At 33.7% G+C, this 13,037-nt stretch overlaps 2 protein-coding genes across 2 annotated transcripts in view; one reads left to right on the top strand and one right to left on the bottom strand.

Moving 5' to 3' along the window:
* Positions 1-7,774, bottom strand: part of LOC127844542 (carboxylesterase 5A-like) — a 31,514-nt gene extending 23,740 nt beyond the window's left edge. The window contains exon 1 of the mRNA XM_052374889.1: positions 7,745-7,774. Within this exon, the coding sequence (XP_052230849.1) occupies positions 7,745-7,759 (15 nt within the window). The 5' untranslated portion in view covers positions 7,760-7,774. The remainder of the gene's footprint in view (positions 1-7,744) is intronic.
* LOC127844556 (uncharacterized) overlaps positions 1-13,037 on the top strand; it is an 82,502-nt gene that overhangs the window by 19,689 nt on the left and 49,776 nt on the right. The gene's annotated exons all lie outside the window — the stretch shown is intronic.

Raw genomic sequence — 13,037 nt, 5'->3', positions numbered from 1 at the left:
ACCAGGTTTTCATTGTGAAAAAAAAATCTGATAAAGGGAGAAAACTCAAACTGAACTTTTGAAATGAACAAAAAAAAATTAACCCCCTTTGTAAGTTTTTTTTTTTTTTAAATCTATTTTTAGTCGTGGCGACCTTGACATTGGAGATATTGACGTGATTCTTTCGTGCGACACACCGTCCCATGATGGTGAACAAATGTGCCAAATGATTTTAAAATCTCACAATGAATGACATAGTTATGGCCAGGACAAGCTAATTTATGGCAATTTTTGACCTTTGAACTCAAAGTGTGACCTTGACCTTGGAGATATCGACGTAATTATTTCGCGCGACACACCGTCCAATGATGGTGAACAAATGTGCCAAATGATTTTAAAATCTGACAATGAACGACATAGTTATGGCCCGGACAAGCTTGTTCCGCCAGCCCGCCAGCCAGCCCGCCAGCCAGCCAGCCAGCCAGCCCGCCCGCATTCGCCAATCTAATAACCAGTTTTTTCCTTCGGAAAACCTGGTTAAAAACCTGGTTAATAATATATTATTGTTTAAATGGTACCCGCTTTTAAACCGAAAGTAGGATTTTTAGACATATATGTCTATTTCGACAAATGCAATTATTTTTAAGTTTTAAAGCGCAAAAAAGACTGATTTCTACCTTGTAATCACCAGATATATTCTAAATGGCAAAGATAAAAATATGTTTATTATTTATACATAAATTTACTATGCCATGCAGTTAATTTTTAGGTGTGTGGCTTTAAGTCATTTACAAAGTTGAGCATATATAATCATTTTTCTACAAATAAATCATCCTCTGAAGCCCCCACTGAGATTCAAACTCAGACCTCTTTCCTCTGTGAAGGAAAGTATTCTATCTTGAAATACAAGGGCATGTAAGAGGAAAGTTAGCTATTTTAAATCTATCAACAAATAGATTTGAACAATATTTATATGTTATTAAAATATGCAAACATCCCATAAGTTTATTTTTCACATGACCTTCAAAACAGAACAGACATCTCTGAATCTGTAATACATTACATTCTTAAGTGTTAACAAGGTAAATGTTACGACTAACAACAGACGACACACAAAAGGCGATCACAAAATCCAGAGTTTAAAAGAATATACGATACACGAGATACGCATTTCATACTTAACAAGAGCGAAGGAGTCATAAAAAAACTTTATTTATTATTAACAACCAATTACCTCAATTTTAACTTAAACCCAATGCTTTAAACAATAAAGTTACAATGATATGAACTTCCATTTTCTGTTCTTCCTTCCCTTTCTCAAATTTTATTTAAAACCACACTATTTTTTAATTATAAAAGTATAAAATGCTAACCATTCTGACCTTAAACACAATATAGGAAACCGTACATCCAACTTAATTGTCGTCATTAAAGTCCAGAGTTTACATGAAATTATGTTACACGAGATATGTATTTCATACTACACTACGCGACCCGTTATTTTTTCCGCGATTCTCGCATCACCGCATGTACATGTAACATATATTATGTATACACTTACATTATACATTGCAATAATAAAGCTTTTGTTGTTGTTGTATACAATGGGCGTATTAGCTAAAATACTCCCGTTCCGACATGAATTTGATGAAGTAATGTCGGAAGCTTTAACGGCTCCAAATTAATATAACAGCACAGAATGATCATGCAATAATTATTGAACATAACATGTAAACATTATTTAAATATATTCCAGGCCCAAATACACTACCACTTTTCAAATTCCATATTGTTGCCATATACATGTAGCACTGTCTAAATTGAAAGTTGCATAGTGTTTCGTCATTGGTCGGTTATAAATACCTTGTTTTTCTATACATGGTGTTTGATTTAGACAAAACTAATAATTTGGTAATTTACGAGAAATATGATATAAGCTTTTTAAATACGCTCGTCCCGCATTATGCACTGTACTCTTTACACTTCTGAAAAATGGCGTAGTCATATGGTTGTGTTAATGAAATTCTCAGACATATTTACCGATATACGTGTGACAAATCACATGAAATCGCGGTGATTTTCCACTCAAAAAGCAAACTGTCCGCCTTGACTCCGCAAATTAGGCAACAATCACGGGTCTCGTAGTGTATACATTGTATATACAGAAGCGAAGGAGTCATAAAAAAACTAAATTTAGTATTAACGACACGCTTACATGTACATCAATTTTAACTTTAATCCTTTGCTCAAAACAATAAAGTTACAAAGATATGAACCTCCAATTTTGGTCATCCTTCTCTTTCTCAAAATTTATTAAAAACCACACTATTTTTTTTTAAATTTGTGTATCAAATGCTAACCATTCTTACCTAAAACATGATTAAGGAAACCGAAATCTTTACGCAGCGAGTTATTTATTCTTATGGAAGATTAAATTATGCATGACAAAAATACAATCGGAAATATTTTACAATCTTTTGATGCTTTAAAAAATATTTTACTGTTAAATAAAATAACACGTCTGACTTGTCGTCATTAAAATCCAGAGTTTTAATGAAATTACGTTACACAAGATACGCATTTCATACCATATTAGAGCAAAGGAGACATAAATAACTAAATTTAGTATAAGCAACACGCTTACCTAAATTTAAACTTTAATCCAATTCTAAAAACAATAAAGTTGCAAGATACAGTAACATGCACGCACTTCCATTTTCTGTGATTTTTTTGCGTTCCATTTCTCAAAATTTATTTACAACCACACTAATTCTTAATTACATTTGTATACAATGCTTAACATAACAAAGCCGTAATCCTGTCGCTGTAAGTTATTTTATTCCTATGAAAATTTAAATTATGCATGGCAAACACAAAATCCAAAATAATTTTGGATTCTTTCTATGCTTTAAAACATATTTAACTGCACGACTGACTTGTAGTCATTAAAATCCAGAGTTTAAATGAAAATACGCCACACGAGGTATAGCTGTATTTCATATCAATTCATGTGTGCTGAACAAAGGGGCAATTATACACTAGGCTTACAATGCTCAAACCAAAAGGTTCCAAATTGTTGCAAACAAATAAATTAAACATTCACATTTATCAATTATAATTACAAGCTATTTGTTTTTGTACTGCTATAAATTGTGGTGTGGTCAACCTATGAGAGAATCAGGTGAACCACTGCCCTAATCAGAAATCAGTCTGAATTAATGTTACTCAGCTTTACATATTCTACTAATTATTAATTAAATAAAAAAATTAAATCTTGACAGAACCTTGTCAAGTTGAAAATGCTTATAATTTGAGAAGTTAATGATTTATAATCATCGAGGGGGGTATTCAAGACGTAAAACATTGCATCATTACATGGAAAACAGCTGCACAACTGTATGCGAAAAGGTAAAACAGTATATTCTATCGAGAACTAACTTGCATAGCAACGTCCGAAATGTGCAAACTCCGACATCTATTTCGATATTTATAAATTCAAGATGTAACGTTAACTGAACTGTTGTACAGAAATCAAACTATAAAACTTGTGTTTTGATAAAAAAATAAGCAAAGCAAACCAAAAAAACTTACCCTTTTAACGGCAAAACAATTAATTTATCCAATATTCAACACATGTATTTCCATTCAAATTATGCCCTTGAACTTTAACGGTTGATTGCCGTTTCGTTCACTATCAGTTCGTGCCACTTATAATTGTGTTGTTTATTTTTCAAGTTAAGTTTCGTAAGAAATAAATGTGTTTGAAAACTTTCTTGTATGGTAATGGTATATAAAATTCAACTCATCGGACAAATTCAAGAACACAATGACACTTACCAAGTTTTCTGAACAACCGTACACAGCGCAAAATGCGGGAGCCGCGTGATGTCTATTTCCATATCCACGGGTGTGTTTATGTCAAATGCTAGTGTTTTTCAATAGATCGTATACTTATCTAAAAACGGCGAAGTAGCGTTCACTTTAATTATTTTGATGATGTTATTTTGTAAATACTTTCTCGCGTTCTTTTCGAACGCATTGGCAGCCATTTTGAATGTTGGTTGTATACTTCCGAAATTATGTGTTTTAATGACTCTCAAAAATGTTTTAAGTGCAGAAATTGTAGTTTTAAGTATCGATTTCTCGGATTTATTATATATATTTTGTTCGCTTATTTGCGTTTAAATTTGATTGTTTGTTGTTTACTTGCGAACTATTTTTCATGTGTACGCTAGTGGATATGTAATCAGGTTACCATATTTACATCAATGAAATTTAACTGTTGTTTGTTTTTGTTTGTTTTGTTAATATTTTCTAAACGGGTTCAGCTATGTATGTTAAACACAATATGAACTTATTTATTAATTTGGGAATAAAATCGCAATATGTATTAATTAAAATCAAATTTGAAGTGTCTATCGCGTGAATTGCCTCCTTGGGTTGAATTGTGTTTGGGTTGCTATTAACGCTATTAACGCTTCCGGCGAGAACTCATTTTATAGCGATTGCGCAAAAAAAAAACACACCACTTTTTCGTAATTTTATCAAAAACTGGACTTTTCCCAGATATGACGAATACGCCATCGTGTAGATCGAGTTCTGGTCCATATACATGTCAAATTTCAGCAAAAGTTACCGACCAGTTTTCAAGACTCCCAAATCGCTGCTATACGCTGGAGCTTAACGAATTTTAGCCCCCTTTATCATTCGTTCGATTGAACGTCATCAATGATGACGTCCAATACAACACTCATTCCATAAATAATAACATCAAACAGTGATCATTTCATGCATTAAAACTTAAGAATGCTAAATGCAATATAAAAATATCAGATAGGTTCACTTTTTACGAATATGATTTTTTAAATAATAACACCATACCATACACATGGGATATGTCATTTACGGGATTTTAAACCTACTGAGTGCCGAAATAAGGGTATTTGACAAACTTTATATTTTTACTTACTGAATACGGGTTTGACATGCATTTCAACTGGCTTAATGTGATTAGAAATTGCTTATGCAAAGACGTTGAATCCGCCATCGATCACTTCGAGTGTATTTGTGACTGATTTGTAATTTCTATGTTTTCAGTTGTGTACGTTCCATGAAAAATATTACTGCTGGGCAAAACATTTAGTTTAGCATGTGTTTAAACCCACATCACTTTGATTTGACCATTTTAGGGCGCGACCCCAGCAGTAATATTTATAAATGTGTTTGTCGTGCTGAATGAAATGTCCTGTGTTCCTATTCCTTTATTGGAGGCTTTGTTATAAGCATGCGTTTCGCGTCACAGTGTTTTAACCACTTATAACTAAGCCTCGCTCTGTGAAAAGGGGGTTAAATGCATGTGCATAAAGTGTAGTCCCAGATTGCAGTCCGCACAGGCAAACTATTGACTATACGTTCCGCATTTATGATATTTTTGTTTTAAGAAGGTCTGTTCTAAGAAAAAATCTAATTTAAGGGAAAGTGTCGCCCCTGATTAGCCTGTGCGGACAGCTGGGAAGACACTAAACACACATGCATTAAACCCCTTTTTCACAGAGCACGGCTCAATTCGATAATATCAAACAGAATGAATCTTTAAAATATTTGACTGTTACGATCGCATTATACAACTATGAATTTAAAGGAAGGCCCATACACCAGCCAGTGAGCCACGCAAATATACAAACCACCATTCATGCGTTTGTGTTCACGTTGGTCAGCTTTAACCAATTTATACCTAGTGGACTCTCCCATCCTTTTAATTTGGATCAATTTATTTCCAAAATTAGGGATGTCTAGTATATTAATTTCAATATTTAGAATATTTCTTACAGAAAGTCCTTTAAGCAAACAACGCAGACCCCAATGAGACGCCGCATCATGCGGTGCTCATCTGGGTCTTCGATGTTTGCCAAGTCCTTTTTTCTAGACGCTAGGCATAAATGGGTTAAGGTCTAAAACCATTGAAGAACTAATAATGAATACAGGGCTGAAAGAATAAATCGATATCTGAATCACATCGTATTACGCATTACGTCGGTGACAGAGTGTGCTGTCGAAGACAGACAGTTAGACACGACCTCGAACAATAGGTACCGGTAGGTTATAAATTCGGTCGGTATTATTATATCACGCAAGTAAGGCAAAAACCATTGCTACGAACATATTGTCCATTGACTGAGGACGCCACCAGTTAATTTTGGACTCGTTTTTCAAGTTATTAAAGAAATGTGAACGAGTTAAAAGAGACAGTTTCCGAAGCATCATTGAAAATGACTGGTTTTTGTTCAAAATATCTCAAGTTTGAAATAAATGACTGGATTTCGTGTATACTAACGCATTTATCCCTTGGGGATACGTAAGCCAAATATCCGCCCCTTGAGTTGTTTCATAAATTTACATGTCACAGGCGTCCAAACTGACCCCGTCGAAAAAGAATTGATACCGTAGTAAGCAGATATGTATTTTTAACGCTGTATAAGATGCTAACGAAGATGACAGATTGTCAAAAGAACTATTTTGCTTATTTCTCACTTCTTTTTGTACTTCTATACACAAATAAGAATCGAAATTGTCCTTTGTAAAATATTCTCAAGACAGGAAGGTTATGCATGCTGCAGGTGTATGAATATATGTTCAATAACTCAAACATATAATCAAGCACGCTCACTGGTTTGGCCATATGCCCATACATTTTATCAAGCACGCTCACTTGTTTGGCCACATGCCCATACAGATTATCCAACACACTCACTGGTTTGGCCATATGCCCATACAGATTATCAAGCACGCTCACTTGTTTGGCCACATGCCCATACATATTATCAAGCACGCTCACTTGTTTGGCCATATGCCCATACAGATTATCAAGCACGCTCACTGGTTTGGCCATATGCCCATACAGATTATCAAGCACGCTCACTTGTTTGGCCATATGCCCATACATATTATCAAGCACGCTCACTGGTTTGGCCATATGCCCATACAGATTATCAAGCACGCTCACTTGTTTGGCCATATGCCCATACATATTATCAAGCACGCTCACTTGTTTGGCCACATGCCCATACATATTATCAAGCACGCTCACTGGTTTGGCCACATGTCCATACATATTATCAAGCACGCTCACTAGTTTGGCCATATGCCCATACAGATTATCAAGCACGCTCACTTGTTTGGCCATATGCCCATACAGATTATCAAGAAGAGAGAAATAAACAAAATAGTTATTTTGACAATCTGTCATCTTCGTTAGCATCTTATACAGCGTTTCTGCCATCATTGGCATCATTTAAAATACAAATCTGCCTACTACGGCATCATTTTTTTATCGACGGTCTGAGAACAGTTTCAGAGGTGTTAATCACATGACAAACAAGTGCCGACGTCCATGCCTAGAAAGGTATTTTTCCGTGTTATACTTCTCTTTTTTACTTGTATTATTTTTTAAATACCGCTAACTTACCAGCAATATAAGCACACACGTGATTTAACCTCAACGGCCATGGTTTTAAACCGACAGAACATTTTTAACTATACCCAGAATTAATAAAACCTTATCAAACATTAGTAATTTGAATGACTATACATGTATTAAACACCCCAAAAAACTCATGAATGTAAAATCAAACCCCGTTGTTATTTACTTTTCAACCCCAGATTGTGAGAAATAAATGGGTTTCTAAAATTTATCCCATGGAAATGGTATATACAATACTAATAATTCAACTGGTCATAAAAAATTCGAGTGCACAATTATACTTACAGAATAATCTGTCATATCTATTACCTGTCAATAATACCCGAAAGGGGAGTTAGACAGTATACAGTCTTGGCCAAACATGGCCGGACCGACGGCCTGTCTGTCAAATTTACAGGACTGATTGTCCGGTAAAAAAAACAAAAACAAATTCATAGGTTTGTATAGGTTTGTTTATGGCTCTGAAAGTTTTCTGAGGTGCAAAAATAGCAATAGCGTCTTTATACACGTGCTTTTCCGTACCAACGCTCTTTGTGCTGACGGAATTTTCCGAGGGCACCTGATTGGTCTATTTATGTGCATCTTAAAATGCGGGTCAGGACGGTCCAAATCCATGACGGCCTAGTCGCTTGACAAGATAATCATAAATCTGATTATTACAATTTAATCAATTTGTGTGGTTTTAATAGCAATAGTAATGTATAATAATGATCATTGTCATTCAAACCGTTATTATCTTGGCTATCAATGTCCATGCGTGAAACAGGCCGGTTGTCATTTATCGAGGCCGTTGTAATTAAGTTTAGGCTGTATTGACCAGACTAATACCTGACATGCGCGCTAAGCATAGCTTAGACTAAAGCCACACACTTTGAAATGAAATACATGTTAATCAATACATAAAGATGCAATTTGAAAGTGTGCAAAATTGTCATTAAATCTATAGCCTTACATGTGTATATTCTAATTGGCATAGATAAAATTAAATCTATAGCCTAGTTAGAAAACAAGGGACAAAATTGTCACAAAACCAGGTTTTCATTGTGAAAAAAAAATCTGATAAAGGGAGAAAAATCAAACTGAACTTTTGAAATGAACAAAAAAAAATTAACCCCCTTTGTAAGTTTTTTTTTTTTTAAATCTATTTTTAGTCGTGGCGACCTTGACATTGGAGATATTGACGTGATTCTTTCGTGCGACACACCGTCCCATGATGGTGAACAAATGTGCCAAATGATTTTAAAATCTCACAATGAATGACATAGTTATGGCCAGGACAAGCTAATTTATGGCAATTTTTGACCTTTGAACTCAAAGTGTGACCTTGACCTTGGAGATATCGACGTAATTATTTCGCGCGACACACCGTCCAATGATGGTGAACAAATGTGCCAAATGATTTTAAAATCTGACAATGAACGACATAGTTATGGCCCGGACAAGCTTGTTACGCCAGCCCGCCAGCCAGCCAGCCCGCCAGCCAGCCAGCCCGCCAGCCCGCCCGCATTCGCCAATCTAATAACCAGTTTTTTCCTTCGGAAAACCTGGTTAAAAACCTGGTTAATAATATATTATTGTTTAAATGGTACCGCTTTTAAACCGAAAGTAGGATTTTTAGACATATATGTCTATTTCGACAAATGCAATTATTTTTAAGTTTTAAAGCGCAAAAAAGACTGATTTCTACCTTGTAATCACCAGATATATTCTAAATGGCAAAGATAAAAATATGTTTATTATTTATACATAAATTTACTATGCCATGCAGTTAATTTTTAGGTGTGTGGCTTTAAGTCATTTACAAAGTTGAGCATATATAATCATTTTTCTACAAATAAATCATCCTCTGAAGCCCCCACTGAGATTCAAACTCAGACCTCTTTCCTCTGTGAAGGAAAGTATTCTATCTTGAAATACAAGGGCATGTAAGAGGAAAGTTAGCTATTTTAATCTATCAACAAATAGATTTGAACAATATTTATATGTTATTAAAATATGCAAACATCCCATAAGTTTATTTTTCACATGACCTTCAAAACAGAACAGACATCTCTGAATCTGCAATACATTACATTCTTAAGTGTTAACAAGGTAAATGTTACGACTAACAACAGACGACACACAAAAGGCGATCACAAAATCCAGAGTTTAAAAGAATTTACGATACACGAGATACGCATTTCATACTTAACAAGAGCGAAGGAGTCATAAAAAAACTTAATTTATTATTAACAACCAATTACCTCAATTTTAACTTAAACCCAATGCTTTAAACAATAAAGTTACAATGATATGAACTTCCATTTTCTGTTCTTCCTTCCCTTTCTCAAATTTTATTTAAAACCACACTATTTTTTAATTATAAAAGTATAAAATGCTAACCATTCTGACCTTAAACACAATATAGGAAACCGTACATCCAACTTAATTGTCGTCATTAAAGTCCAGAGTTTACATGAAATTATGTTACACGAGATATGTACTTCATACTACACTACGCGACCCGTTATTTTTTCCGCGATTCTCGCATCACCGCATGTACATGTAACATATATTATGTATACACTTACATTATACATTGCAATAATAAAGCTTTTGTTGTTGTTGTATACAATGGGCGTATTAGCTAAAATACTCCCGTTCCGACATGAATTTGATGAAGTAATGTCGGAAGCTTTAACGGCTCCAAATTAATATAACAGCACAGAATGATCATGCAATAATTATTGAACATAACATGTAAACATTATTTAAATATATTCCAGGCCCAAATACACTACCACTTTTCAAATTCCATATTGTTGCCATATACATGTAGCACTGTCTAAATTGAAAGTTGCATAGTGTTTCGTCATTGGTCGGTTATAAATACCTTGTTTCTCTATACATGGTATTTGATTTAGACAAAACTAATAATTTGGTAATTTACGAGAAATATGATATAAGCTTTTTAAATACGCTCGTCCCGCATTATGCACTGTACTCTTTACACTTCTGAAAAATGGCGTAGTCATATGGTTGTGTTAATGAAATTCTCAGACATATTTACCGATATAAATGTGACAAATCACATGAAATCGCGGTGATTTTCCACTCAAAAAGCAAACTGTCCGCCTTGACTCCGCAAATTAGGCAACAATCACGGGTCTCGTAGTGTATACATTGTATATACAGAAGCGAAGGAGTCATAAAAAAACTAAATTTAGTATTAACGACACGCTTACATGTACATCAATTTTAACTTTAATCCTTTGCTCAAAACAATAAAGTTACAAAGATATGAACCTCCAATTTTGGTCATCCTTCTCTTTCTCAAAATTTATTAAAAACCACACTATTTTTTTTTAAATTTGTGTATCAAATGCTAACCATTCTTACCTAAAACATGATTAAGGAAACCGAAATCTTTACGCAGCGAGTTATTTATTCTTATGGAAGATTAAATTATGCATGACAAAAATACAATCGGAAATATTTTACAATCTTTTGATGCTTTAAAAAATATTTTACTGTTAAATAAAATAACACGTCTGACTTGTCGTCATTAAAATCCAGAGTTTTAATGAAATTACGTTACACAAGATACGCATTTCATACCATATTAGAGCAAAGGAGACATAAATAACTAAATTTAGTATAAGCAACACGCTTACCTAAATTTAAACTTTAATCCAATTCTAAAAACAATAAAGTTGCAAGATACAGTAACATGCACGCACTTCCATTTTCTGTGATTTTTTTGCGTTCCATTTCTCAAAATTTATTTACAACCACACTAATTCTTAATTACATTTGTATACAATGCTTAACATAACAAAGCCGTAATCCTGTCGCTGTAAGTTATTTTATTCCTATGAAAATTTAAATTATGCATGGCAAACACAAAATCCAAAATAATTTTGGATTCTTTCTATGCTTTAAAACATATTTAACTGCACGACTGACTTGTAGTCATTAAAATCCAGAGTTTAAATGAAAATACGCCATACGAGATATAGCTGTATTTCATATCAATTCATGTGTGCTGAACAAAGGGGCAATTATACACTAGGCTTACAATGCTCAAACCAAAAGGTTCCAAATTGTTGCAAACAAATAAATTAAACATTCACATTTATCAATTATAATTACAAGCTATTTGTTTTTGTACTGCTATAAATTGTGGTGTGGTCAACCTATGAGAGAATCAGGTGAACCACTGCCCTAATCAGAAATCAGTCTGAATTAATGTTACTCAGCTTTACATATTCTACTAATTATTAATTAAATAAAAAAATTAAATCTTGACAGAACCTTGTCAAGTTGAAAATGCTTATAATTTGAGAAGTTAATGATTTATAATCATCGAGGGGGGTATTCCAGACGTAAAACATTGCATCATTACATGGAAAACAGCTGCACAACTGTATGCGAAAAGGTAAAACAGTATATTCTATCGAGAACTAACTTGCATAGCAACGTCCGAAATGTGCAAACTCCGACATCTATTTCGATATTTATAAATTCAAGATGTAACGTTAACTGAACTGTTGTACAGAAATCAAACTATAAAACTTGTGTTTTGATAAAAAAATAAGCAAAGCAAACCAAAAAAACTTACCCTTTTAACGGCAAAACAATTAATTTATCCAATATTCAACACATGTATTTCCATTCAAATTATGCCCTTGAACTTTAACGGTTGATTGCCGTTTCGTTCCACTATCAGTTCGTGCCACTTATATTTGTGTTGTTTATTTTTCAAGTTAAGTTTCGTAAGAAATAAATGTGTTTGAAAACTTTCTTGTATGGTAATGGTATATAAAATTCAACTCATCGGACAAATTCAAGAACACAATGACACTTACCAAGTTTTCTGAACAACCGTACACAGCGCAAAATGCGGGAGCCGCGTGATGTCTATTTCCATATCCACGGGTGTGTTTATGTCAAATGCTAGTGTTTTTCAATAGATCGTATACTTATCTAAAAAACGGCGAAGTAGCGTTCACTTTAATTATTTTGATGATGTTATTTTGTAAATACTTTCTCGCGTTCTTTTCGAACGCATTGGCAGCCATTTTGAATGTTGGTTGTATACTTCCGAAATTATGTGTTTTAATGACTCTCAAAAATGTTTTAAGTGCAGAAATTGTAGTTTTAAGTATCGATTTCTCGGATTTATTTTATATATTTTGTTCGCTTATTTGCGTTTAAATTTGATTGTTTGTTGTTTACTTGCGAACTATTTTTCATGTGTACGCTAGTGGATATGTAATCAGGTTACCATATTTACATCAATGAAATTTAACTGTTGTTTGTTTTTGTTTGTTTTGTTAATATTTTCTAAACGGGTTCAGCTATGTATGTTAAACACAATATGAACTTATTTATTAATTTGGGAATAAAATCGCAATATGTATTAATTAAAATCAAATTTGAAGTGTCTATCGCGTGAATTGCCTCCTTGGGTTGAATTGTGTTTGGGTTGCTATTAACGCTTCCGGCGAGAACTCATTTTATAGCGATTGCGCAATAAAAAACACCACTTTTTCGTAATTTTATCAAAAACTGGACTTTTCCCAGATATGACGAATAC

The sequence above is a fragment of the Dreissena polymorpha genome, chromosome 1, assembly GCF_020536995.1.
Source record: "Dreissena polymorpha isolate Duluth1 chromosome 1, UMN_Dpol_1.0, whole genome shotgun sequence".
Taxonomy (NCBI): domain Eukaryota; kingdom Metazoa; phylum Mollusca; class Bivalvia; order Myida; family Dreissenidae; genus Dreissena; species Dreissena polymorpha.
The sequence above is the reverse complement of the archived record's forward strand: the minus strand, read 5'-3'. Positions and strand labels throughout refer to the sequence as shown.